The sequence below is a fragment of the Tyto alba genome, unplaced genomic scaffold, assembly GCF_018691265.1.
Source record: "Tyto alba isolate M040663 unplaced genomic scaffold, T.alba_DEE_v4.0 Super-Scaffold_20000042, whole genome shotgun sequence".
NCBI lineage: Eukaryota > Metazoa > Chordata > Aves > Strigiformes > Tytonidae > Tyto > Tyto alba.
In genome coordinates this window covers 13736943-13762870 of record NW_024881293.1, presented here as the reverse complement: position 1 = coordinate 13762870, position 25928 = coordinate 13736943, and the positions used below count along the sequence as shown (strand labels likewise).

At 58.4% G+C, this 25928-nt stretch overlaps 1 protein-coding gene across 4 annotated transcripts; it reads left to right on the top strand.

Annotated features, from left to right (window-relative positions):
* Positions 1-2194: 2194 nt before the first annotated feature.
* LOC116961519 (neurturin) lies at positions 2195-24115 on the top strand. Of its 4 annotated transcripts, none has more exons than XM_042795114.1 (3): positions 2195-2264; positions 18895-19059; positions 21132-24115. In XM_042795114.1, the coding sequence occupies exons 2-3, from the start codon at positions 18906-18908 to the stop codon at positions 21578-21580; spliced, it is 603 nt and encodes a 200-aa protein (XP_042651048.1). In that variant the 5' UTR covers positions 2195-2264; positions 18895-18905; the 3' UTR covers positions 21581-24115. The 4 variants fall into 4 exon arrangements, with proteins under 4 accessions (XP_042651048.1, XP_042651047.1, XP_042651045.1 ...); XM_042795113.1 differs by having other exon boundaries at positions 2208-2264; positions 18804-19059; XM_042795111.1 differs by lacking the exon at positions 2195-2264 and adding an exon at positions 10554-10965 and having other exon boundaries at positions 18804-19059.
* The last annotated feature ends 1813 nt before the right edge of the window (positions 24116-25928 follow it).

The window sequence follows — 25928 nt, the reverse complement described above, 5'->3', positions numbered from 1 at the left end:
CGACCCGCACCCCTCCAACTTACACGAGACCAAACGGAAAACACGGATCACGTTTCTTCTCAAACCCGCCACAAAACAAACCCGATGCCACTTTTGAGGAGCTGGAGAAAGGGAGGGTTTAAGTGAAATGTTTCTGTACGATGGAAAGAAGTCGTTCAGCTGAGCTTTGCAGCGATGTCTGTCTGCGCCTATTGCCGGTTTCCCACATCAGGAAGCTTCACCCAGCTCCAAATCCGGGACTAGAGCATCCACTGGTGCTTGTAAAGAGGCGTCAACAAGAGCACAGAGAGGTAGGGGCTGTGCCTCTGGGCACAGAGAAGGCTGTATCCACAAGCTGGCTGTTAACTCTGAAGACTAATAATGTCAGGGCAAATAGCAGCAAGAACCGGTTTGTTTCTAACCAAGCCCACAAGAAAGATGATACTTGCCATTTCTTTTTGTAAACTAAAACACCTTTCTGTGGGCATCCCCAAAGTGACTGCCATTACCCACCTGCAAGGAGCCAGGGGAACAGTGGAGATACTTAAATCAGTCCCGCCAGCCCTGGGATGAGGATATGGGGATGGATGATGCTGGATAAGTGTTTGTCCCATTAGGAGAGAGCTGACAAGTGGAAGAGATGAAGCGGGGGCATGTCCCTGGCTCTTTTTGAGCCTCGCCACCAAGGCCCCGAGGTGCAGAAGCATCAGCTGTGGGTGCTGCCGTGGCCCTTCCCACCGAGGGGTTTGGTCCCCCCCAGCCAGGGCCACCCCGGGGCAGCCAAAACAACCACAGTGATCCTGGCTCCCTCGGACAGCAGCACTTCAAGCGTGCAGAGTCCCAGATCTGCCTTAAATTAGGAGCTGTTTCTTGTGGGATTTAAATTCCTTGACACTGCTCTCTGTACAGCTGACCTGGATTTATTTATTATTAGAAATATCTTCTCCCAGCTTTGCCATATTAGAGCATCACTGCAGCCGGGGCCGGGGACAGAAGCTTGGAGCTGGGATGTTTGTCACCCTGGTCCCTCATTGTCCCCAATCCTGTCTGAGCCCTGCGTGGTCAGGATGAATTGCAAGGATCTGTTACACGTTTGTGTGCCAAAGCTGGGAAAGACCATCATCTCTGGGCTGCTCCAAACAGTTTCTTTCTCTTCTGCAAACCAAGAGGTTGCCAGAGAAAAGAAACCTTTGGGATGAGATAAAGTGTTGCCACTGAAAAATAAAATACTTTGCACATGAAGAGCATTAGTTTTTAACTGATAAAGTGTAATTTAATAAGAATCTTTTGGGGAATGTGATGCACTCCTGGGGATTTTAGCTTTGACCAGCGTAAACCACAAAGTTTCAGTTTACCTGAAGGTAATTTTTTTTTTTTTTTTTTTTTTAATCAGGACCTCAGGCATCTCTGGCAGAGCAGGTGACCCGTCCCGAGAGGCTGGGAGCCGGGGAGCTGCGCAGCCAGGCTCGCTTTGCCCCCCCCCACCTGAGAGGGGACTGGGGGTGCAAGGTGGGCGAATCCAACCTGACGATTTGTTTCTCGCACAGAAAGTGCGAAACCACCCTCGGTCTCTCCAGACAACTCGCTCCACGTGTCGGTCAGCCTGTCCCACGCCTGAGTGAGGATCCCGCCGTGCTCTCGGCGTGTCCTCGGTCTGCAAAGCCGGTGTGGGAAAAGCCCCGATGAAAAACTAGAGATTACTGTGCCGCAGAGCCGCCGCTGGGACCAGTTTGAGAGGTGACCTGAAGGGTGGCCCCGATCCACGGCAGGGATGCGGCCGGGGTGCGGGGTGTGGGTACCGCTATGGGGAGGGGGAGATTTGAGGACGGGGACCAGGGCTCGGGCACCGGGGGAACGGCGGGGAGCAGGAGCGGGGGGTCCGGTTGCCCCCCGGGCGGGGCGGGGAGGGGTCGGGCTGGCCCCGTCGGTTCCGCTCCTCCGGGGGAACCGGCAGCGGGACCGGCACCGGCGGAACCCGAAACGGGACGGGGCGACCCCGGGACCGGCAGCGGCACCGGAACGCAGCCCGGGCGGAGGCGGGCCCGGGCGGGGCGGGGGAACCGGCCGGCTCCAAACCCGCCCCCCGCCGCGGGGAGGAGGCGGTGGCCGAGCCCCCCCCCCCCCCCCCCCCCCCGCCGCGCTCCAGCCGCGCCGAGCCGAGCCGTGCCAGAGCCGCGCCGAGCCGAGCCGCTCCGCCTCTCGCCCATGGCGGCCCCCGGCCCCACGCGTGTCCCGGCCCCGACACGGAGCCGTCACTGAACGCTGCGCACCGGCCCGGCGTCCAGGTAAACCCCGCGGGCGGCCCCGGGCACCTGCCCCGCGCCCGGGACGGATCCTGCCCCTCGCCCGGCGGTGCGGGGCCGGCGGCGGCTCCGGGGGTCCCGGCGGAGCCTCCCACCCCCGGGAGGACCCCGGGTTTCGCCGCCTTTGATTTCCCCCCCGCCCGCCCGGGGCCGTGTGTCCCGTCCGAGCCCGCCGGGGTCGGGTGCTGCCCCCCCCGCAAACGGGGCAGAACCGGGTCCTTTGGGCTTCCTCGGAGGATGCGAGGAGGGGGGGGGAGAGCCAGGATCCGGCCCCCGGCCGCCCACCCCCGGCTCGGTGTCGGGGCGGCCTTTGCGGCTGCCGAGGGAGTTTGCTTCATACTTGGAGACCGTCCCGCCACGCAGAAACACAAACACGGCGGGGGACGGCTCAGGGTGCAGTTTGTTCACAGGAGGGACGGGGGGGGGGGGGGTGGAAATGCGTCCTGTCTAAATATTAGTTTAAGAAACGGAAGGATCTACGGTCGGGCTCTGTCTGCATCTGCAACCCCGTCACCTTCTCCCGGCTCCAGCCTCCAGCTTTCGGCCACCGCCGGGGTGGTAACCAAATCCAGAGCTTTGCAGGGGCTGGGAGGCGAATTTCACCCCGGTGTCGAGGGAGGGAATTTCCCACTCTTGCTGCGGTCTGTACGAAGGCTTTAAAAAAAACAACCTAGACCTCAGATGTCTTTATTGCACATATATGGTAGCTTGTAGCCAGCACTGCTTTAAATCCTATCGTTGCTCCGTGAGCCAATCCACAATTAGGCACTGGGTCGAGGGCATGGTTTATCGCAGTGGGAGAAGGGGCTGACGGCGGTTGGAAGTGGTGTGTGAGTCCTGGATGCGTGCTGAAGTCCCGGGTCTGAAATCAGGATCATCTGTGGATCCCAAATTCACTCTCCTATTTAATGGCAGAAGTGGCCAAAATGCTGCATGGCACAGGGCAGAGAAATTGAGCGGTGAATTGTGTGTGCGGGGGGTGATGTCTCTGTGCAAGAGGCTTGAGCACTTCATTTTGGGTTTTTTTAGCTGCTGGTTTTAACTGGGTCTTTTAACCAAATCTCCCCGCTGCAGCACTGGCTCCGTGTTGCAAAGCAGAGCTAGCGATCCTGCACCTGAGGTTTGCTCCAGGCTGGGGCATCCTCAATGTCTGCACAGAACTGCCTGGGAGGCTGCGGGCTCCTCCTGCGCCTCCATCCCCGGCAGGTCCAGGGCTGGGCTGGGCTGGGGGGAGGAAAAGAGACTTCCCTGGTTTTACATCTCAAGATTTTTAAATCGTCCTGGGTCTCACAGTGCTCGCTCCGTCCTGGTCCAGCTCGTGTCGTGCCTGGAGGGAGGAGCAGAGGAGGTGCAGCGCATCCCGGTGCCGGCTGCAGGCGCCCCGGGGTGACGCCGGGCTGTCCCTCCTGCTTTGCAATCAGTCCCCGCGTGGTCGCAGCTGCTTCGCAGCAGGACGCAGCACCAGGGCCAGGCTGCTCCCCGGGCTGCACGGCCGCAGGGCTGGCAAGGGGGGAGCCCAGCACCTTCCAGGCCTCGTGGCATCCAGCCCCCGTGCTGTAAATACGAGGGGCTGGTCCAGTCTGCTGTGATGCAGCCGGGGGGGGGACACATGCAGGTCCTGGCATTGCTTCCCCCTGGGTGGGAGGTGGGCACCCATGGGTGCCTGAGCTGGGGGGGGGGGGGGGCTGGGTGCTGCTGGGTGCTGGAGCAGGCCTGGCTGCGGCTGCACTGGGTGCCCTCCCACGGTGCAGCCGTGAATCACAGCTCTCCGCTCGGCCCTCGCCCAGCTCTCCCAGGGAAAGGCCCCTCCTAGGGCTGCCGCTGGGCTGCTCTCCTGCGGCCGTGCCGGGCTCCAGGGCGTGCTTCTGAGGTTGATTTCCACTTTTAGGGGACTGCAAGAGAGGAGCTAAGATTTGCAATATCCGCTTTTTGAGGTCAAGGTACCTCTCCTGTGGCTCTGAACAGGCCAGCCGGTCGCGTGGCCAGGGCGGGCGTCACCTTGGCTGTCCCCAGCGCAGCACACTGTGCTCACGCCTGGTGCGGTGGCACTCGGCACGAGGGCAGGCAGCTTCCTAGGCAGGAGAGCCCCATCCTGTGAGACGCTGAGCCACGCCGTGCCCACGCAGGGGTGGGCTTGGGGGGGGTCGCAAAGGGCCGGCGGCTGCCTCTTGGTGTCAGCCCCTGCCTACAGAGCATCTCACGGTACCCAGCGGGATGGAGAGGGAGATGCTGAGAGGAGGGAAGGTCCAGGGGCCCTGTGTGGGTGCCCGTCGCAGGAGGTGCAGTAGCGCAGCTCAGGATTGGTGTGTGTTTTACTGATGTGGTTTGGTTTTTTGGTTTTTTTTTTTGTTTTTGTTTTTTTTTTCCCCTGGTGCCACAGGCAATTTCACTGCTGGTCTAAGCTAAAGCACATGTGCACGATCCCACAGCCAGGACCCTTGCTAAGCCCGGCCAGGGCAGCAGCGTGTGATCCCGCTCCGGCAGCTCCCAGCGCTCGGTGTGTGTAGGGAGGGGATGAGGACCCGGGTGCCAACCGGCCCCTCTGCTCCCCCCCCGCCGTGCCAGGTATCACTTGGCACCCCCGCAGTGCAGCCGCAGCGGTGCAGCCGTGGGGTGGACCCATCCCTCAGTCAGGGTGAGCCGCCTGCTCCAGCTCCACTATTAGCTGGTTGAACTGGAGAAATCCCACCCGACCCAGCTTTTTCTGGGGTTTGGCCAGTTTGGAGTAGTCTTTCCCCATTAAACTTGGAGGCGAGGAAGAGAAACACAAGCTTGTTCCCTCCTGGTTGTGCCGGTCATGGTGCAGAGATGCTCTCGTGTGAAGGAGCATCCCAAGAGCGTAGGAACCCCCTCTGCGATCACCCTGGGAAGGGAAATGCCACAAGCAGTTTCATTCCCATTGCTTCTTCGTCACGAAACCCGAAACGGGCTCACTTTGTAACTCAGCATCCAAAGAGCTAATTTGAAACAATCTATTTGCCACCGCGTTGTTCTCAAACGATGACAAAAAAGCATTTCCTTCCGCAGCTGTTCAAAGGCCATGTCGCCAGCATGTCAGTCCCCTAATAAGAAATGTCAGTCGCATCAACACTGGTTTTCATGAAGTGTTTTGATTTTGATGGAACCACATCTTTTTCTTTTTTTTTTTTTTTTTTTTTTTTTTTTTTCCAGCAGAAAAGGTTTCCTTTGAACTTTGTCCAAACTGAGTCTACAAGGGGATGGCTGGTGGCTGTGGGGAGGGAGGCAGGGCAGCCCTGCCCGGCCCTCGCTGGGGGAAGGCAGCACTCCAAGGGGCTGTCAGCCCCGCACAGCCCTTGTGCAGCAGGAGATGTACCAGGAGGGGAAGTTCTTCCTTTAGCATCACTCCCAGGCTGCAGTAATCCAAGGCAGGAGTTGAATTTTTTCTCTGTTTCAGCAGCTTTCTTGCAGCGCAGGGACCTGGCTGCGTGGTGCTTGGGGCAGGGCAAGAAATCCCATCCACGAGCTCTCCTGGGTGATGCCAGGCGCAAAGCAAGGAGATGATTTGTGAGCAGGGTCTGGGCTTGCAGGGTTTGCCGTAACAGGGCTCCGGGCTTTAGGGAGCCCCCTTCGATTTCATCTTGGCCTGTTTTTTTTTCCAGGCTGCAGTGGAGGGGTGAGGTGGTTGTAAGCCACCCCTAGTCCTTCCCAGGGAGAAAATCATGTCCCTGAAGGAACCAAATGAATGCCCGTTTTCAAAGCCTATTTAGAGCAAGCAAATAGGCCAGGATTTGGGGGATGGATAGAGAAAACAGCCACTATCAGGGGCTCTTGGGGGCTGGGGAGGGCTTGCAGCCCACCACTCTTGCTGTCTCCAGGACAGGGCAGCTCCAGGGGCAGCTGGGCCTCCGCAGACCCGTTTTGGTCGAGTCCCGGGGGTGAGAACCACTTTTGCCCCATCTTTGCCATCTCTGGGTCTCACTCGTGATGACAGAGCTGTTTGCAAAAGCGCTGAGCACTCGCGTCACTGCGCAGGCCATGGGCTTCTGCACGGCCCGTGGTGGCTTTTCTGCCTTTAATAATGTTGGTTTTGGCTGTGGCCTGGCAGAGCTGGCTGGGAGCACAGGGTGTATTTATTGCTGGCTGTTGTTGCTCCCTGACCCTCCCCTATAAAACACTGGGGCTGTTGGACTTGGTGAAGGCGGCTGGTGGCCGAGGGCCTCGTGGCACCATAAAATGGGGCAGAGCCCCCAGTCCTGCTGCCAGATCCTTGGGCAGCCTCATGCTGTGCTCCCAGAGCGGAGCAGTGTCAGCTCGTCCCTGTGCCATTGGCCCCAAATCCTGAATCCCTGTGAGGTTCATCCCAGTGGTTGTGGTCCCTGAGCAGCTCTGGGCTGCAGCCAGCAGAGCTGTACTGGGTGGAATGGGCAGGGGATGGTCCCAGTAAGGTGCTGGAGCGGCATTTTGGCTTCTCCCTGGGGTTTTCCCTCTCTGCTGCCTTCCCTACAACAGGCAGGGATGCCATGCCTTTGTGCAACACAGTGGGACTAAAGCCAGCCAAAACCTTGGGTACGAACCAAAACATCTTCATCCCCTCAAGCAAGTGCTGCAGCCCACCTGGGGACACCAGTCCCGTCCTGCCGGGCTGTCCCCGAGGAAAGGCTCGCCTCTCCTTTAATAGGGCAGCTGCTTGTCTTCGTTAAGTGGTGCTGGCTTATTAAGAGCACATTTTTGAGGCTTAGCAGCTCCACGGAGCTGTCTGGGAGGGACAGTGCCAGGAGCGGAGCCGGCACACGTGGCAGGAGGACGCTGGAGGCGGCTGCTGGCAGCGATGCTCCATTGAGCCGGGCTGGGTGCCGGTGGCATCGCCCTGCTGCCCCAAACTGGGGTGGGGGGACGTGCCTGCTCAGTGCCTGAGCGCTGCTTGGGGGAGGACAGAGCAGAGGCTGGAAGGATCCAGCCAGCATTTGGGTGGCACAAGCCCCTCTAAGCACGGACAGAGGGGGATACGTGGGCACGAAGGGATGGTGACGTCTGGCTGAGCCCTGGCAAAGCATCTCTTGTGGTAGGATCTCCCTGGCAGAGCACCGATGGGGAGGAGAGGGGGGTCTGGCCCCCTCCCCATCTCCAAGAGCAGGTCTGAGGACGACTGATCTTTTCCCGTCCTCAAACAATGGCGCAGAAACTGCAGCAGGACAGGCTGCCTGGGCCACGGGCGACGGAGGAGAGGTGGCATCGGCGTGCCAGCCCAGGGCTCCCTGCCAGGACGGGGGCGACGGCGGGGCGCAGGGCTTGGCTGTGCCTGCCGGCTCCGCTCCCGCCGGCGGCAGGAGAGGCGACGCGCTGCAATCCATCTTGCTGGAGCTCTTCCTTCAGCTGCGCCGTTATCTTCCACCAGCGCTTTCTTTAATCTCCCGTTGCCCTGAGCAGCGCTGGCGGGTCCTGCTGCAGCATCTGGGCTGGGAAAGGTGGGAAACTGGCGAAAAAAGGGGCAGATTGTCACTGCCTGTGTCACCCCACGGTTCCTGCCCTTACCTTGCAGCCGGTGTCGGCTCCTCCACGGGCAGGACTGCGCGGCCGCGCTCGGATCGGAAATAGCATTTTACGGCAGCGCAGAGCGCACACGCCATCGGCTGGGGGCAGGAAAAACGATCCCAATCTCTTATCCACAAACTCGATCGGAACGGAACTGGAGTCACAGGAGATGGCAGCAGCGTCACCACAGCTCTCCTACACACCGGTGTCCAGGGTGTGATTGAAGGGCAAAAACTTTGCTTTTTTGTGGAAGCTGTGTGGCTCTTCTGTGCGGAAAGCCCCCGGTCCCTCGGGGTGTCCCGAGCGGGTTTCCCGCACAGTGACAGGAAAGCTCAGGGGACGTGTCCGTTTGCATCTGCGTGATGCTGGGCCACTGTATCGGCACCTCTGCGTGCACAGGTCCAGGTGACGCCGACCTTTTGGAGACCCTCCAGCTATTCCAGTCATCTCTTCTTTATCCCAAGCATCTCCCAGTTTTGAATTTCCTCCACCCAAAATCTCCACTCCCAGGCCACTGCCGTTGCTGTCTTGGGAGGAATTTCTCATTTGTTCGCTCTGGAGCAGTGCTAAGTGGTTCAATATGTCGGCAGTTGCTGCTGGAGTCGGACAGTAAACGCTAATGGGATATTAGTCTGTGCACCGTCCAAAACCCACTGGAAGGGTTTAGTGCAAATTGGATTTGCAAACCTCTCTCGGGTCTCTGCCCTTAGCAAAGCGCTGTAATCCCTGGCGGACGCCTTGACGAGCCGACTCCTTCTGTGCAAAAATGAAATTAAAGTTATGTAGGGAAAAGGGGAGCGGAGATTTGGGGGGGGGGGGGGGGTTCCCATTGCTGGGCTGGAGGTGGCATCAGCGTCACCTGCGCTTCTTGATCGTGCTGCTGGCAAGGGATGCAGATGGGTTCTGCTGGAGGGTGCCCATGGGTGCTGCTGAGGGATGCCCATGGGTGCTGCTGCTGGGTGCTGCTGAGGGATGCTGCTGGGTGCTGCTGGGTGCTGCTGCTGGGTGCTGCTAGGTGCTGTTGAGGGATGCAGATGGGTGCTGCTGAGGGATGCTGATGGGATGCTGCTGAGGGATGCCGATGGGTGCTCATCCCTCCCAGGGCACCTGGGGGCTGTATCTCCTCCATCCTGCCCCCAGCGTGGCTCGTTTCTAGCTCAGCCTGTCCTGCTTGCAGGGATGCTGGGTTAGGGCAGGATCTGTTTCTCTGGGGATGAGAAAGGGAATTATGACAGCGGGAGCTGAAGGGAATATGCCAGCCCACTGGAGACATGTGGAAAAGCCAGAGTGGCCGCTCTGCTCCCACAGGCGCCCTGGAAAAATGGGTCCTTCAAGGGCCATCGTGCTCCCAGGGCATTTTTGCGTAGGGGAAACTGAGGCACACTGCAGCCCAGTGACCTTCCCTGGGGATTGGGAGGGGGCCAGAGCGTGCTGTGACACCGGCCAAATCTGCAAAGAAGGAAAACCCTACAAAACAGGGAAGGTGAAAGTGGCCAAAGCCGCTGTGTGGGAGGAGGTGATGCTTCTATGGCAGCCCTCCTGCCTCTGTCATGATTTTCCCCCCTGGATCCCACCAAGGGCTTTTCCTTTCTTGGGAAAAAGGACATTTTGCCCCCAGCACACCCGTGGCAGCTCACAGATACCAGCAGTGTCGAAACCGGCCCAGAGGAAAGCACATCTGGGGCCTGGGCTCTGTCTCACTGCCAAAATTCAAGCTTTTAACCCTATTTCCTGAGGCACTGGGATTGTTCAAACAAGCCACAGTAATTAGTTTCCTCCGACAAACCACCCCTTTTTGGCATCGTGCAATTATTTAATGCATGGGGGGGGGGTGGTTTGTCACTCTCAAAAAAAAAAATTAATTGCTGTTCAGACTTCAGGTTTCAGCACGAGGGGGGGAATTTGGGGCTGGAGAGGCAGCGTTGGGCGGTGCATAGGACTGCTGTTTGCTGGCACACCAGCACCCATGGGTGCCCAGGACTGGGGGGGGCGATCTTGCTTGTGTTTTTTTTGTTTTTTTTTTTTGGCTGGAGTTATCCCTGATTTCCCGCAGAAACCATCCTGGGTTTGGTGGGATTTCAAACAATGTATTTTATTTTCTCTGCCCTTCAGCAAATGGGATTTGGCTGCATCAGTGGGGTTTCTTCCAGTTTTTATTCCCACCTCGTTCCCCGTTACGTTATTATTTTGCGTCATGCCACAAGCTGACGCACCAAGCGATACCATCCTGAAGCATTTTATTGTCATTTTATCTCCATTTACTCATCTCTTATCATAAACAACAGCTCTTGCTGCTGCTTAGAACTGACTGAATCGGCTTATAAAGGTTTCTGGGTTACTGTAGCCTTGCTGACCTTGGTGAAGCAGTTGCACCTTGTCAGGGTCAGTGGGGACAAGCAGCCGCTGGTCTGGGGACCGGCATGTGCTGGAAACCACGAGCTGGTGACTCTACTGCCCATATCCAACCAGCTAGGATTTTTAAATGCTTTCGCTGGTTTTTAGCTGGGAAGAGGAATAAATATCCCCAAAATGTGACATTTTCAATTATTTTTTTTTTTCAGAACTGGGGGGGTGAGGGGTGTTGGGTGCGCAGGTCTCGGCCAAGTGCCCCTGGACCTCGGTGCAGGCAGCACCTGGGTGTCCCTGAGCTGGGCAGGCAGGGTGAACGCTGCAGTGAGTCATGCTGCATTTAAACAGGTTTGGTGTTTTTTTTTTTTTTTTTTTTTTTTTTTAATGCTGATTTATATTGCAGTTGCGTTTCTGCCGCCGGCGTGCCCCAGCGAGCGACGGAGAGAGCGGCAAGGACGGGAGCAGCAGGGTGGGAGATGAGGGCAGCCGAGGCTGGAGGGAAGGCAGCGCCTTTATTTGCCCTCGCGGGGATCAGCTGGGGCTGAGCCGGTCCCGACGCGGGGACCTGGCAGGACACCGCGGCAGAAATCGCCACGCTGCCACGCTCGGGTCCACGTCTGCAGTGGGGTTCCTCCCCGCCGAGCACCCGCTGCGTATCCCCTGTTAATTAATGACATGAAAGCCCACGCAGGACCTCCGGGGAAGGAATCAAAGGCTCCGGCGCTGCCTCCCAGGGCGTGGATGTGTCCCGCGGGGTCGCCTGCCTCCCCGCAGCCCCGCGCCGTGCCGGGGCGCACGCCAGACGGTGAGAGCAGAAATCCCACGGGACGGACGGGAGACGGTGAGATCGGCCGGCACCATCCCGGCACCCGGCTCGCGAGGACTCCTTGAAGGACTCCAGCCCCCAAAACGGGTCTGAGTGGGGCTGGCTCTGCTCCGGGGGGGGTGGGCAGGGGGGAGGTGAGCGGGTCGTGGCCCCGGGGTTGGGGGCACCGGAGCGGTGCCAGGCTCTGGCTGTTCCATCCCGGTGAGTTTGGCTTCTCATATGAGCCGGCTCGGAGCGGCAGGATGCTGTCCCTCACGGTGCAGAGGTGGCTCTTCAAGGTGCCCTTTGGCATGGCACAAATTGGGATTTCCACCCACCCCCCCCCCCCCAACTCTGCTCCATCCCCTCCTGGAGATGCTCCCAAACCCCCTCGCTGGCAGCATTTGCTCGGTTCCCATTGGTGCCGTGGGCTCCCCCAGCTCAGGGACACGGCACGGGGCATCTCCTTGGCACGGGGCTCTGGCCACACCGTGGGGGCTGCGGGGGGTCCTGTGCCTTCTCATCCTCAGCTCTACAGCCCGTGGGGGGAAGATGATGCCCCTCGGTGCGGCACATCGCCGGAGGTGCCTGGGGATGCGGGATGCGGCATGGATGTGTTAATGGGCCTAAAATCCCTGCCACCTCCTGGTGCCATCTCCGGTGCTCAGCCTGGCTGCGTTTGAGCTGGTTTGGATCCCTGAAGTCCAAAATGAGGGAAATGGTGGGAATATGGATGGGGCCAAGAGCGGGGCTGCTCTGTCTGATGGCAACTACCCAGGCTCAGCTCAGCAGGGCTGGAAAGCTGCACCCCAACCTTGCTGCTCACGTTGGCGCAGCACCCCAGCTGTGGAAAAGACGTGAAATCTTCCTTTTCCAGTCTCGACCCGGAGCATGACATGGCCATCACCCTCTGGCATTGCCCGCAGCGCTGCAGGGTGCCCGTACCCCTGGCAAACCCTTCAGCTCTGTCACACAGGCTTGGAGAGGGCTTATTTTTCTTATTATTTTTATCGTGATGATAGGGTTGTGGTTGGGGTGGGTTTTTTTGTTGGTTTGTGGGGTTTTTTTTGTTGGTTGTTTTTTTTTTTTTTTTTTTTATACAGCTGTTTGGAGAGATGTAAACCAAACCCGCCGTAATTCAGCCCGAATGTAAATGTCATGTCAGCGTGGGAACGGCGCAGCTTGCCGATGGTTGGCGTGTTCAGCCGAGGGGCTCCCTGCTCTGCCGGGAACGCTGATGCTCCCCCCGCCCGCCCCTAGCCCCTTCTCCCTCTCTCCACCATCCCGTGGGTCCAGGACCGGCTCCGCCGCTGCCGTTTCCTCGCCGGGGCTGTGCCGAGCGGCTGCAGCCAGGAGGGGCTTTGGCAGTCACCCCAAAAGGCTTTCCCAGAGGAGCTGGGCTGTGGCGGGGAGCCCAGGGACAAGAGTCTGGCTCATTTGTGGTCGGCCTTTTCGGGGGGGACCGGGGGGAAGCTGGGGCTGCGGGGAAGAGCTTTGGAGTTTCTCGTGTTGGGCTGGTTTTCACTTAGGCAAAGCAGAACCATGTGTCCCGCGCTCGGCTCTGGATTTGCTTACGGGGGAGCGGGGAGAGCTGGGGAGGGGAGGAAGGCAGCGCAGGGACAGGAGCCAGCGCTGCGGGGCCGTGGGACGCGCCGTGGCCGTTATCGCTTTTGGCATCCAAAGCACGAGGCTGTGCCGCCGTGTCGGGGTGGGAGAGCCACCGGCGCTGCTGCCCCGTGTCCCCCGCCGAGGGGATGTCTGCACTGAGACGGTGACACTCCCTGTCCCCAGAGCAACCTCCAGGGCAGAGCTGGAGCTGGGGACATTGCCTTTCTTCCCCTCTTTTATGCACTCACTCACTGTCAAAAGAGCAGGAAAATCCAACCGTTCAACTCCGATCAGGGTCTGGGGATTATTTTTCCTCCCAACGCTCCCCATTTGGGAGCCAGCTTTGTCATTTTGGGGCTGGTTTGACCCCGGGGCATTGGCCATCCCGCTGCAGGCTCTGGTGCTCTCCGTGCAGCATCCGCCCTGGTCGGGGGTGTCAGACACACCGATGCTCTTCGGAGGGGGTCTATTCCCAAAAAAGTGTGTCAGGAGCTTGCGATAAGTTTGGGGGAAGGTCTGCCCAGGTGGTGTCTCTGCCACCTCCGTCCCCTCCGGGACCGGCCGACCATCCTCCGAGCAGGACCAAGGGTTGGGCCGGGGGCTGCTGCTGGAGGAGCCGCTTTTCAGCAGCCCCTGGAGCTGCTTCACCGGTGAGCCTGGATGGAAATTGTTTAATTCCTGCAGGGTGAGTCATGAGGAGCCGGGATTTCAAAGCAGCTTGGCTCCCATCTAAGGCACTAAAATAAACAGTGTGTGGCAGGTGGAAGCTCTCTCTGATGTCCCATCAAGGTCTTTGTCTTTCCAAGTGTTTTGTGTTGCCAAAAAACCCTCGGCCACTCCAAGGCCTCATCCATTCTTGCGGCGTGGCTGAGGCTGAGCTCTTGAAAATAATGAATCAATGCCCGGAAGCATGAATCGACTGAAAATTTATGACACACTTATAATATAATGTCTTTTGGGTTCTCTGCTTTCTGGGCTTCGAAGCGTCAGGCCTGAAAGTTTTCACATCTTCTCTTTCCCACTCCAGCAAGGAGGATTTAGGGTAAAAAAAAAAAAAACAACTCTACTTTTCCCTCCCTCATCTCATGACTCCAGGAGCTGAGGCTTTAAGGAGTCAGTGGATACTGGAAGCAAACCCTAAGAATCTGCTTGAAAAATTGGAAATGGGTTAAAAAAAAAAAAGAGCTATGAGAAAAACTGAGAGCGTGAAAAGCGAGGGAAGTCCAAGAAGCCCCAAATTGCTCAGTTTTTGTGAGCGAAGGAAATGCAGCCGTGGGGAAGGGGTTCCTGCTTTTTGATTTAGCGGGAAAAGGCAGCGGAAACGCTGACACTGGGGAGCTGAGGTGAAGAAGACGCCGACTAGAAATGAGACTTGATTGATCTTTTTTCCTTTTTTCCTTTTGCTGAACAGTGAGGATAATCAACCCTTGAAAAAGTTTATTTAGGGCTGCAGGGTGGATTTGTCGGATCCTCTTTGAAAAGAAAGACAAGAGGCATGAGGAGCTCAGGGAAGGTTTTGGGGGAGGATCTGCAGTGACGGGGGGAGCCAAGATAATCAACTTGCTCCCTCCAGACTAAGCGATAGGAGTTGGCTGTGCTGCTAGTTGTTGGTTTTTTTCTTAAAATTTCCAATTTTTCAGGACACGGAGTGGTTTTTCTTCTGCCTGGAAAGCAGTGAGCCCCGGCAGGAGCCGGTTGCAGCGGGGATGAGAGCGGGGCAGGTGATGGCACAGGGGGCTGCTGAAGCAAAGGCTTTGTGCTGGACCAGTTTTGGTGCTGGGCTCCTGCAAAACGGGGCTGGTCTGGGGGCTGTCTGGCAGGGAAGGGTCTTCTGCAAGATTGAGTTTCCCACTTGGCAACAGGCACGGCGTGGCTAGACGGTTGTGATCGCATTAATGGATTATCAGGAGAATGCAGGAAAATAGGGAGCCTTCGGGCTGTTCTCCAGCAGAAAAGCTGAGCACAAACTTTGGCCTTTAATCAAGCCAGGGAGGATCCCTGGGTCCCTCCCTGGGATGTAATGTGGCTGCAAGCGCCCAAACCCCTCCAGGACTCGGCCCAAAAGCCCCCTCCCAGCAAACCTGGGGCACGGACCCGTGGATCATGGGTGCTGGGGCTTCAGGGGGTCGATTTTGGGACTGGAGTAAATGCAGGGGCACAGCCTGTGGCAGAGGGTGACCTGTAAAGCCACGATGGCTCGATGGGTTTTGGCTCCCGGTGACGCGTGGTAAGAGCCGAGCAGGGTGCCCAGCACAGCCGTACCTGCCCATTTGTCTTGTGAAAAGAGGGATTTTTGTGCTGGCAGAGGAGGCTGTGCGAGGACCCGGTGAGACTGCACCTCTCTGCGAGCCCTCCTGCACCCTGCGCTCCCCATCAGTCCCTTGGCACGCTCTCGCAGCCACGTTTTTGCACCTACGTTTCTTGCAGCACCCCAAAGCCCCAGGTTGGCTGGGTTCCTGCACCCCCTCCAGAAAGAGGGGGGGCAAAACTGGAGCAGACTGGTGCCCCCCCAGCCCAGCGTGTCGGCCGCCCGCCTCTGCCTTGCAGCCAAACCCCATCCCCACCCATGCAATGCACTCTCCTTCTTCTCGCTTTGAGCAAGAGGGACAAGCCGCCGATGTGGATTTAATGAGTGGTTTTCCAGGTCTGGGTGCCAGGCGGGGTACCCTGCATGGCAGGGCTGCCTGGGGGCCCTGGGGATGTGGGATCCCCGTCCTGCCGTGCGGAGCCCGGGGCTGGCAGCGCAGGGAGACGGCTGCACTTTTGCATCGCAGCGTAACTGTGATGAGACCAGAGCAAAGAGCAGCAGCAGCAGCGGCCGTGCCCGGCACCGTGTGCTCCGGACTGGGAAGAGCCTGATGTTTCCTTGCTGGAGGCTCACTGTGCCGGCGGGAGCAGGACTTGGAGACATCAACGTTCAGACTCAGACTAGACGGAGGGAAGACATTTTTTACAGTGAGGGTGGTGAAACACGGGCAGATTTCCCAGGGTGGTGGTGGGTGCCCCATCCCTGGCCACGTTCAAGGTCAGGTTGGTCAGGGCTCTGAGCAAACCGGTCTAGTGGAAGATGTCCCTGCCTGTGGCAGGGGGGTTGGGTTGATGGTATTTAAAGGTCCCTTCCCACGCAAACCATTCCGTGAGCCTGATTCTATGACCACCAGACGCTGCGCAATAGCCATAGGCAACTTTTTCACAGCAGCCTGGTGGCAGCCGCCAACATTCGAGGTGTGGAGGTTTGACCCTGGGTCCCCCCTTCCCACCACGGGAGCTGTCGCCAGGTCTCGCTGGGTCGCCCGTTTCAGCTCCTTGCAAATGCTTTGCACGCTCGTGTGCAAACCGCCGCCTCCGGGGAGCTCGGGCTGCGTGGTGCATCCCGGGGCGCGGGCACCTTTGGGTGCAGGTCTGCACCTTGGGAGGTTTTGGGGATGGGGGGGATGTGAGATGGGGCTGCACCCAGCGTGTCTAAACAGGGCGGCAGGAGAGCCCTGCAGCGGCGGGTCCCGGGGAGCACGTGTCAAACCCCTTGTGATTATTTGTCGTTGCTGGGAGTGGGTTTAAAGTATGTGGAAACCAGCAAGATGGGAGGGCACAGCTCGAGCATCGTCCTGACTGAGACACGGCTGTGATTCCTGTGTGCGGGTGTGGGTTTTGCCTTTCCCCCCACCCCAAACTTCAGCTTTCCCCACAGGTTGGCACATGTGATCTGTGGCTTTTTAGAGCGAGAAACCAAAGGCAAAGCCTGGAATTTTTTTTTTTTTTATTGTTTTGCACGTTGGAGCTGGGGTTTTAGTCTTTTGAAAGGTCACTGGCGAGTGGGTGAGGGCCAAAATTACTGGCTGCCGAAATAGGAGGCTTTTTTCAGGACGCGCAGTGAGGCTGAAACCACGCTCCTAAAATTTTTATGGGTTTGCAATAAGCCAGAGGCCCTTCCTCAGGTGGACGGATCGAGTGCCGCAGCCTTGCTCCGTCGCAAGGCGCGGGGCAAAGGGGGCTGAGCCCATGGGGAGCAGCTCGGGAGGGGACGATGGAGGTTGAGCTCTGGGTCCTGTGTGAGCCCATCGCTGGTTGTCCACCGCGGTGTTCACCTCCCCAAATGCCTGAACATCAGCTCCCAAAAGCTCCTTGTCCTCCCAGACAGCCCGCTGCTGCCGTCCAACACCTCACTGCACGCGGGGTCCCCTCCCCACCTCCAAAACTCCGCACAGTCTGCTTCACCTGAGGCTCTTATTGCTTCGTGAGTCCTTCATTCCCTGAATTTTGCAAGCTATCCAAGAACAAACTGCAATTTTCTCAGTTCTTCACCATTTAGCACCTATCGCTGCTGCCTTGCTGGGAACCTTTTGATGCCGGTGAGCGTGGTCGGTGCCTGCTCCCTGCTCCTGCTCTTATCTCAGAGGAGAGATCTGAATTTAAGGCACCTAATTATGATGATGAATGTCGATGCGAACATGCCCAGCAGCATCCATCTCCCCCCTCCCCAGCATCCATCTCCCCCCTCCCCAGCATCCGTCTCCCCCCTCCCCAGCATCCGTCTCCCCCCTCCCCAGCGTCCATCTCCCCCCTCCCCAGCATCCATCTCCCTCCCCACGCCAGGAGGACGGGGAGGCCGGCTCGGCCTTGGCTCCGTGGGAGAAGTGGCAGTGGACAGGGAGGGCTCCGTTCCCCCCCCCCCCCCCCGGCGGTCCCGACCGTCCCCCCCCCCGGCTGCAAACTCGCCGCCCGGCGCACGTTTTGCTGCCGGTGCTTATCGGCGCGGTGCCGCGGCCAGCTTCGCTGCTTCGTACCCTGGCGGGATTTCATGAGCTGACCTCCTTATATGGCGAAACTATTCTTTTTCTAGCTTGGCATTGTTTATAGCCCAGTTGAAAATATTTAGACTCTGGCTGGGTTCTACAATTATCTTGTAGCCTACAGGGCATATAATTACTGTTAGTTAATGTGCAATTACCTGCATCTTGTAAAATAAAGAGTTGCTGGCGATGAGGCAGCGTTCACAGCCCTTGTTGTTTTCTACAATAACAGTAAAAGTGAACCTGTCAAATTCCATTTTAAAATAAACATTTTTTCCCCTGGTAAATTCTATTTGGCAAATATAGCTAAACTGTTTGTGTTTTTTTTTTTTTCCTTCTTTTTTTTTTTTTTTTTTTCCCCCGTGGAAAATTTATTTAAAAAGGAGAAATGTTTGGAGTTTGCAAGGAGCTGAAATAAAAAAAGGGGCCAGGAGGCGGCTGCAAATCCATGCCGCTTTCCAGAGCCTGTCTTTGATGGGGATTTAATGGCTGACAGCCCACTGACGGGAGCACAGACCTGATTCCCCGCCGCCTTGCCCGGCTGCGGAGTCAGTTGTAAAATCCCACCAGATCCAATCTGCTTTTTGAATGGAGAGAATTAAATGGTGTAAGGTAAGGGCCCAGCTCGCCTGCGAGTGAAGTGCCAGTGGTGGTTTTTTGAGAAACTCTGAGAAACTGCTGGGCTGCAAGGCCAGACAATCCGCACAGCCGCGGTGCCCGGTGCCGCCGCGAGCCTTGCAGCCGCGCCGGGACGGTCCAGCCACCCCGTTCATTTTTTTCCCGTGGTTTTGATGATTTTGGCCGGTTCTGATGGAGCTGCCGCGTCGGTGCGCTGATGGGGAGGGGTTCGGGCTCCGGTCGAGCATCTGGGTGAGAGGATGGCAGGAGCGGAGTCGCGGTGCTCCGTGCTGCTCGCCGGGGACATCAAACGACACCGGGGCTCTGCGAGGGAGGGGACGATGGAGCCGGGGGCTCCGTCCACTGCCCGCCCCGTCCCAAGGAGGGGCTGTGCTGGGTGAAGAGGTGTCACAGGCTGGCATGGCACGAGTTTGCCCGTCCTTTGCTGGCAGCCACCCACTGCGGTATCAGCCCCTGGGGCGAGGAAGCCTGGCCGGAGCGCGGCGGGGGGGTGGATATCCACCTGCCCGGCCACACTGTGTGCTGGCAGGGGTGGAGTGGCTGAGGACACCGCCTTGTCCCCACTGCCACCACCAGCCCCAAGCCGCCCTCGCCCACTGTGGCCCATTCCCCCTTTGCAGCGCAGCCCTGGGCCGCACCGTACCTCCGCGCCTCAGTTTCCCCATTGCAGCAGTGGGCCGGTCTTGGGAGGGTGGAGGGGATGCTATGGAACCGAGGGGCTGCTGGTGATCCCGTGGGAGATGGTCAACGAGCCCGAGCCACGGGGATGGGGGGAGGGAAGAGGGGCCCACGGGCGAAGGCCGCGTAATAAGGATATTTGTTTTGCCTGTTTTGCAGAGTTTCAATGTTCTGACTTGCTCTAAGATGAAGGTATGGAAGTTTGCAGCCATTGCATCGATGCTCCTCAGTTCCATGTTATCCATTTTAGTTTGTAGAGACATGTTCAACGGAAGCCGGAAATACAGCCCCTTGCCTTCCTCGCCGTCTTCCTCACGGGCATCCTCCTCCTCCTCCTCCTCCTCCTCCTCGCTGCCGGCAGCTCCACGGAGATCCCCACGGGCCCTGCAACGCCACAGCTCGCTGCTCTCCCAGTGTAAGCTGCTGCACCTCTGCCCCGGGGCCACCGTCCCTCCCGCACCCGCAGGATCCAGCCCCAAATCCCCAGCGGGACACGCTTTCGGCTCGCAAGCAAAACCCGACGCAGCCCGGCGGGTTTATTCCCCGTTTGCTTTCCCCGCCGCCCTCTCTTGCTTCTGTGCATCCCCTTTATGATGGTTAAAGCGGAGCTTGGGGTGCAGCAGGGAGGGGCTCGGGGCGGGGAGCGAGGGGTCCTGCAAAACTGCAGCCGCTGGGCACCCGACTTTGGTGCAAGCACGTCAGCTCTCCGCGTAGGGAAGCTGAATGCAAACAGCTCGTCTTAATGCAAAGAAGCTGCTTTTTGAGCTCGAAATGTGCTTTTTTACTTTTTTTTTTTTTTAATTTTTTTTTTTTTTTTTATTTCTGCACTATTTTTACAAATGCAAAATGTCAAACAGGAGCTGAAAACGAGGGGGAACGGCTGCGCTCTGCGAGGAGGCAGCGGCTTCCCCCGCAGCGCCGCTCGCCCCTTCACGCTGGCAGCGTACAGAAAATCTCCTGCGTGTTTGTTTTGATTCCAAACCAGAAGAACTATTTTTTGGGTTGAAATTTGGAAATCGATGACAAGCTGTCAAATTACTCTTTCCTCCGTCTTTCCTGTGCCTCCCCTGGCTCTGAGCTGGACTAACGCTGGTTTTAGGGTTAGGACAGAAGGACTTGGACGTTGCTGGGGACAGTTTGCATGTTGGCTGCTGGCCCAGGGGGGCTGGGGGGGCAGCCCTGCCTCCCCAGGCCATAGGAAAACAGTCAAATATTACTTTTCTTGGTGTTTCTCCCCAGTCCTGTCGCAGCTTTTCTGCAGCATCGTCTGTTGGTCAGGATCAGGTGTTTTTTTTTCCCATTGTTTTATTTTTTTTGCACATTGGGGTGATGCCACCAAGGAGCAGCCCTGGCATCTTTAATTCCTGCCGGGATGCCCGTTCCCCGGCCACAGCCACCTGGAAACCATGAGTGTGGCAGGAGTTAATTGGGGGGGGGGGTGTTTTCCCCCATAAATAATTGACTTTTAAGCATGCACTTGATGTTGTGCAGTGGAAGGGGCTGCTTGGGATAACTCTAGACAGGGGAAGGCTGATAGGGAGGGAAAAATAAAATAAGGCAGGAGGGGGAAAGGGGAGGGAGGAGTTTGGGGTTTTTTTCACCCTGCTGCCTTCTTGCCCTCAGGGGTTGGGGGTGGCTTGGCTGTGCCCCCCCTTCCCTGCACCCACCCTGGGGCTCCTGAGGCTGCGGAGATCTCTGGCCTTGGGGTTTGGGTTTTAAAGGCTTCGGGCACCTCGTGTACATCTCAAAGATGGCTTCTGGGAGACGCTGCGGTTCGGCCACGCGTGGTCAGGCTGCAGGGACGAATTTTGCAATTTTGCAATTGCTACCGGACACAGAGGGAGCCGGGAGCCAGAACTGGGGGACGGCCACCCCCCGGGGCGGGGAGGGGGGAAACCTCCATCCTTGGGGCAGCCACCTGGCATGGGGAAACATCCATCCTGGGGGATAGCAGCCAGCCCCAAGGGACCTCCATCCTGGGGGACATCCTCCTGGCCGGGGGGACATCCATCCTGGGGGGCAGCCACCTGCCCCAGGGGACTTCCATCCTGGGGGACATCCACATGGCCAGAGGGACCTCTGTCCTGGGGGATAGCAACCAGCCCCAAGGAACCTCCATCCTGGGGGATAGCAGCCAGCCCCAAGGGACCTCCATCCTGGGGGATAGCAGCCAGCCCCAAGGGACCTCCATCCTGGGGGACATCCTCCTGGCCAGGGGGACATCCATCCTGGGGGATAGCAACCAGCCCCAAGGGACTTCCATCCTGGGGGACATCCACGTGGCCAGAGGGACCTCCATCCTGGGGGATAGCAACCAGCCCCAAGGGACCTCCATCCTGGGGGATGGCCGTGGCCCTGGGGGATCGCCGTCCTGCGGGACATCCACCCACCCCAGGGCACCTCAACCTGGGGGACAGTCACCCACCCCAGAGAACGTCCACCACCCTGGGGGGGACACCCGGTAACGTCGTCCCCTTTCTCTTGCAGACAGCAGCTTGCTGGAGAGCTACACGGAGGGGGAGATCCGGCAGCTGATCTCGGCGCTGGTGGAGCGCTACAGCCAGGCCATGAACTCGGGCGGCCACGAGCTGCCGCTCTTCCCCCGGGGGGGCAGCCGCAGGAAACGCGCCCGCGCCCGCCACAAACCCTGCGCCCTGAAGGAGCTGGAGGTGAGCGTCAGCGAGCTGGGCCTGGGCTACGAGTCGGATGAGACGGTGCTTTTCCGCTACTGCAGCGGCACCTGCGAGGCGGCCGTCCGGAGCTACGACCTGTCGCTGAAGAGCATGAGGAGCAGGAGGAGGATCAAGAAGGAGAAGGTCCGGGCTCGGCCCTGCTGCCGGCCGCTGGCGTACGACGACGACGTCTCCTTCTTGGACGCCTACAACCGCTACTACACCGTCAACGAGCTCTCGGCCAAGGAGTGCGGCTGCGTGTGAAGGGCCGGGGGTTCCCCCCCCACCACCCCCCAAGGAGGAGCGGGTGGAAGAGGTGATGCCCCGGCCCCAAAACCCCGCTGGCCGCCAGGCAGAGGGACGGGGGGGGCTGCGGCGGGGGGGGGGGGGGGAGAGGGACGAGCCCCAAACCTCTGGCTGGAGGAGGAGAGACTGAGCTGCTGGCGCGTCCCTCGCTGTTCCCGTCCCGCGCGCTGCACAGGACTAGAGACGTGGCTGTCGGTGCCAGGGAAGGCTGCGGTTGTTGGAACGGTGACGGTTGCTTGTTGTGTCCCCCCCCCCCACCACCCCCACCCCCGGGGGTGGCCCCCGCGGTCCCTGTCAGCACCTCCGGGGAGGGTGACAGCGGGTGTGCAACACGCACAGGGCGCGTCCCGCGCGCGGGGTGCGCGGGGTGCGTTCCGTGTCCCACGTACAGGTGACGTTCCCGGCAGAGGGGGTGTTGCAGAGGGGGTGTCCCCCCCCCGCACGGGGCGTGCCACGCGCCGCAGGGGTGACGGGTGCGCTTGTGCACGGGGGGGGGTGTTGTTGGTTGTTGTGGAGGTGTTGCTGCGTGTGGTGTGGTGCCAGTGGCGTGCGGTACTGGAGAGGGTGCACTTGTGCGCGCGTGCGACGGGGTGCACTTACAGGTGTGTGTGTGGGGGGGGGGGGGGCATTAGGTGGCTGCGGGTGCCCCGTGCTCCCCCAGGACACGGCGGGCTGAGCCCTGCGGGCTGTAGCTGCCCCGCGCGGGGGTTTCTGCGGGTTTTGTGAACCTCGGTGCCAGGGTCCCTGCACTGCCAGGGGCAATTCAGCCCCCCCAAATCCCTGTGTTTGGGAGCAGAGAGATACCGACAGTCGTTTGCCCTCCGGGGAAAGGCGCTGGCTCTGCTCCCCACGCCCGCTCATACCCCCTTTGCCTCGCTCCCTGCAGCCCTGGGATTTTCTTCTTAAAACACATGATAATCTGAAGTAACTGGATTAACCTCCTGTCCGTCCCCCCCCCCCCCCTGCGGGCAGCTGGGCTGGAGACCTGCCACCAGCGGGGAGGTGACAGAGCCTCGCGAGGCCACCAGCCAAGCTGTGGTTTGCAGCGCGGGCAGGAGCATCCACGGTTTGGCGTCCGCCGAAAGCCGGACCGGCTCTGCCGGCCGCGGCACGTGAGTATTGCCCATCACCTTGGCGGGGCTTGAATCGGGCGGGAGAGGGGACTCAGGCCTGGGGTTTGGCTCCGGTTCGCATTTACAGCAGTGTCACTCTTGTTTACTCTGCGGAGAAATAAATGAGACCGCAGACTTTTGCATTCTCTGGGCAGGCTATATTTGTTGCCTTGGGATTGATGGGTTTTCTCCCCTTGGCCCTCTGCCCAGAAAAAGCAAATTATAAACAGAAGGAGAATATTGGTGTCATGTCCTGGGCATTAACCAATGAAAGGGAAAATGCTCCACTGGCCGCCCCCGGATCGTAACAGTGTCCCAGCTCCTCGGTGCAGCTAAATGGGGAAAAAAAAAAAAAAAAAAAAATCCCATGCAACTCCATCCCAACGTGGTAGCGATGAGGAGCAGAGGGATACTGCTGCGGGGTTTCGGGGAGCAGTTCAGCATCTCCTGGGACGGGACAGCTCGGTTTGGGATAGGAGACAGCTCCCCCCACCCCCAGCATCTCCCATGGGTGACCAGCAGCGCTCCTGACCTCTGCAAAGGGCCGGGCTGGTGGGTTTTTTTTCTTGCTTTTTCCTCCAAACAGTCAGTGCTCTTGGCTGAGCGGAGCCAGGACGTAGTGGAGCAATGTAAACACCATCCTTCAGCAGGGCTGCCCGCGCAGCCGGCGTCCTGGGAAGGCAGCCTGCACTCTGTAACACGGAGTTTTCCCCTCACTGATGGGAAAGGGCAAAGGCAGCCGTGGGTGTGGGGGCGAAACCCGTCCACGGGGCATCGCACACGCTGGTGAAGCGGCAAGGGCTGGCAAACCTGCACCCCGGGGATGGAAATGCTGCCGGGACCAGCCAAGCTCGAGCCACGCCGCAGGTGCACAGAGCTCCCAAAACAGCCTCGCGCGGGGCTGCAGCGCCGCGAGGGAGCGTTTGTGCCGCTGGGTTTGGATGGGAATGGAAAAGCTGGCCCACAATAAGCAGCCGGGGGAAGCACTGCAGGAGCAGGATGGGGCCAGTCGACGGGCAGCCGTCGGCGTGATCCGCGCCGCGCTCACGACAGATAAGCAGCTCACTCTTGACTTTAAACAAAACCAAACAAAACAAAAAAAAAACCATGCACCCAAATCTAATAATAATAATAACTGCACTCTCAAGGGTTTGGGTGCTTTCCAGTTCTCACTACTATAAAACTAAAATTAGTTTTGTTGCAGAAGCCTCCAGTGAAAAAAAAAAAAAGGAACTAGGGCAATAAAGCAAGGTAAGGTGTTACAGAAGCAGTGCAGGACCAGGCACCGTGGGAGGAGGATTTGCAGCAGGGCTTCCCGGAGTTGTGTTCCCCTGAGCCCAAGGAGGTGTCTGGGAGATGTCAGAGCTGTTGCGTTTCCCCAAGGGTCCGTCTGCACCCTGCTGTGGGAAATTTTTTATGATACCTAGGGATTTGGGGTGCTGTGATTCGCAGATGCCCAGTGGAGAGTGTGAATGGGCTGACGGCTCCCAAGGGGACCCCCCTCTCACCAGGGTCTTGCTGGGAGCAGCGGGGAGGCGAGGGGGCTCGGGAGCAGGCGGAGGGGACTTGGGCACCCCGGACCTGCTCTCGTACCTTCCAGCTGCAAAACCCCCCCGGGTGCCCCCATGCACAGCACGAATCCAGCTTGCAACCCTAAAAGAACAGGCGCACGGGGCGGGGAGGCGGGGAAAACAACGATGCAATGTGTGTGTTACAAGCCAACATGAGTAGATCTAAATAATCTTTTTTTTTTTCTTTTTTTTTTTTTTTCTTTCACCCTGCCGGCAGCTGAGCACCGGCCTGTGCAGAGGTGGAGGGGAAGCGCCTGACATCTGCCGGCGTGGCGGCCAAGCGCCCTGCGCCTGCTTCTTTTTTTTCGGGGGTGCAGTTGGGTGGCAGCTGGGCTTTGCAACCACAAAACTCCCTGATCGGGTCTCGGGGTTTGCTGGGGCATCGCAGCCGTGGCCAAAGTTTGGCTTCTGCTTGCCAGCCTTCTTTCCCGCGTCCCCCTCGGGGCCCGTCTGCTGCGTGAAGCTCCTTCGGCTCCGCTCCGTCGCTCGACCCGTGCCGTCCTGCGCCGCTTCGCTGCCGCCTGGGCATGGAAATGTGGTTCCAATAGAAAGGCTGATATTTCCCTAATGCTTTCCATTTCTACAGCCCTCGCTGCTGTAATAGGAGCTGGAGCTGTCCGGAAGAATGTCTACAATGCAGAAAGGGCAAAAAGGACGGAAAATTCCCCACTCAAAGCTACAGCAAAATCTCATCTGGCTCCTTCCTCATCATCCCATGCGTTATTTAATGTTAATAATAATAAATAGCGTGCAGGGTCTGTCAGGGGGAGGGGGGTGTTTTTAGGTTGTTCTTTTTGCAGCTTGCCTGTCTTGCTGCAGCTTTGCTGTTCGCAGCGGCGTCGCTCCCCGGGAGAGGAGGGTGTTTCACAGCGTTTGAAAAATCCGGAGGTTTGGAAATACGAGGAGATGTTTAAAACTATTCTCATGGTTGTGACAGCGCAAAATATGAGTGTTATGCTATCCCGGCTCTCCGACAATGAGTTATGGGACGTTTCATTGTGTTTTACTCTACACATCTATATACGTACGCGCCTGTGTTTGTGTAAGGCTGGCGGGTGCAGGAGGCGGCCGAACGCCGCGGCTCCGGCTCTGGCTCGGCTCCACCCGGCACTCGCAGCGGTTGGGATCCCATTTGCTGACATGGTCTCACTCCCGATTTGGTATCTGTGAGGGGGAAATGGGTCTAACATCATTGTTTCCACTTGATGAAAGCACTCGCAAAGGGAGCGTTCCTTATTTAAACAGGTCCAGAAACTTGCTGGGAAGAAATCACTTTCCCGATTTATCAAGACAAATTATTTTTCGGCAGTATTCGAAACCTCAGCCTTCTTCCCTTCGTAAGTAGGGCTACCACATGTTTTCGTTCTTGGTTAAACAAGGCGTAGCCTCAAACTTGAGGCCTGAGAGGAGGGTGGGGGGGGAAAAAGGGAAAAAAAAAAAAAGGAAAAAAAAAGCCTTGTTTCACCGCATGGGCGGGAGCAGGGTGGGAGCGCATGGTCCAGCCTGCGGCTCCGCTCAGCACCGTCCAGATAAACCCATTTCCCTTCCGGTATTGTCGGGTCTGACCGACCATCTGCAGAAGTTGATGCAATGCATCTATATTTTAGATACTCTCTATTTATT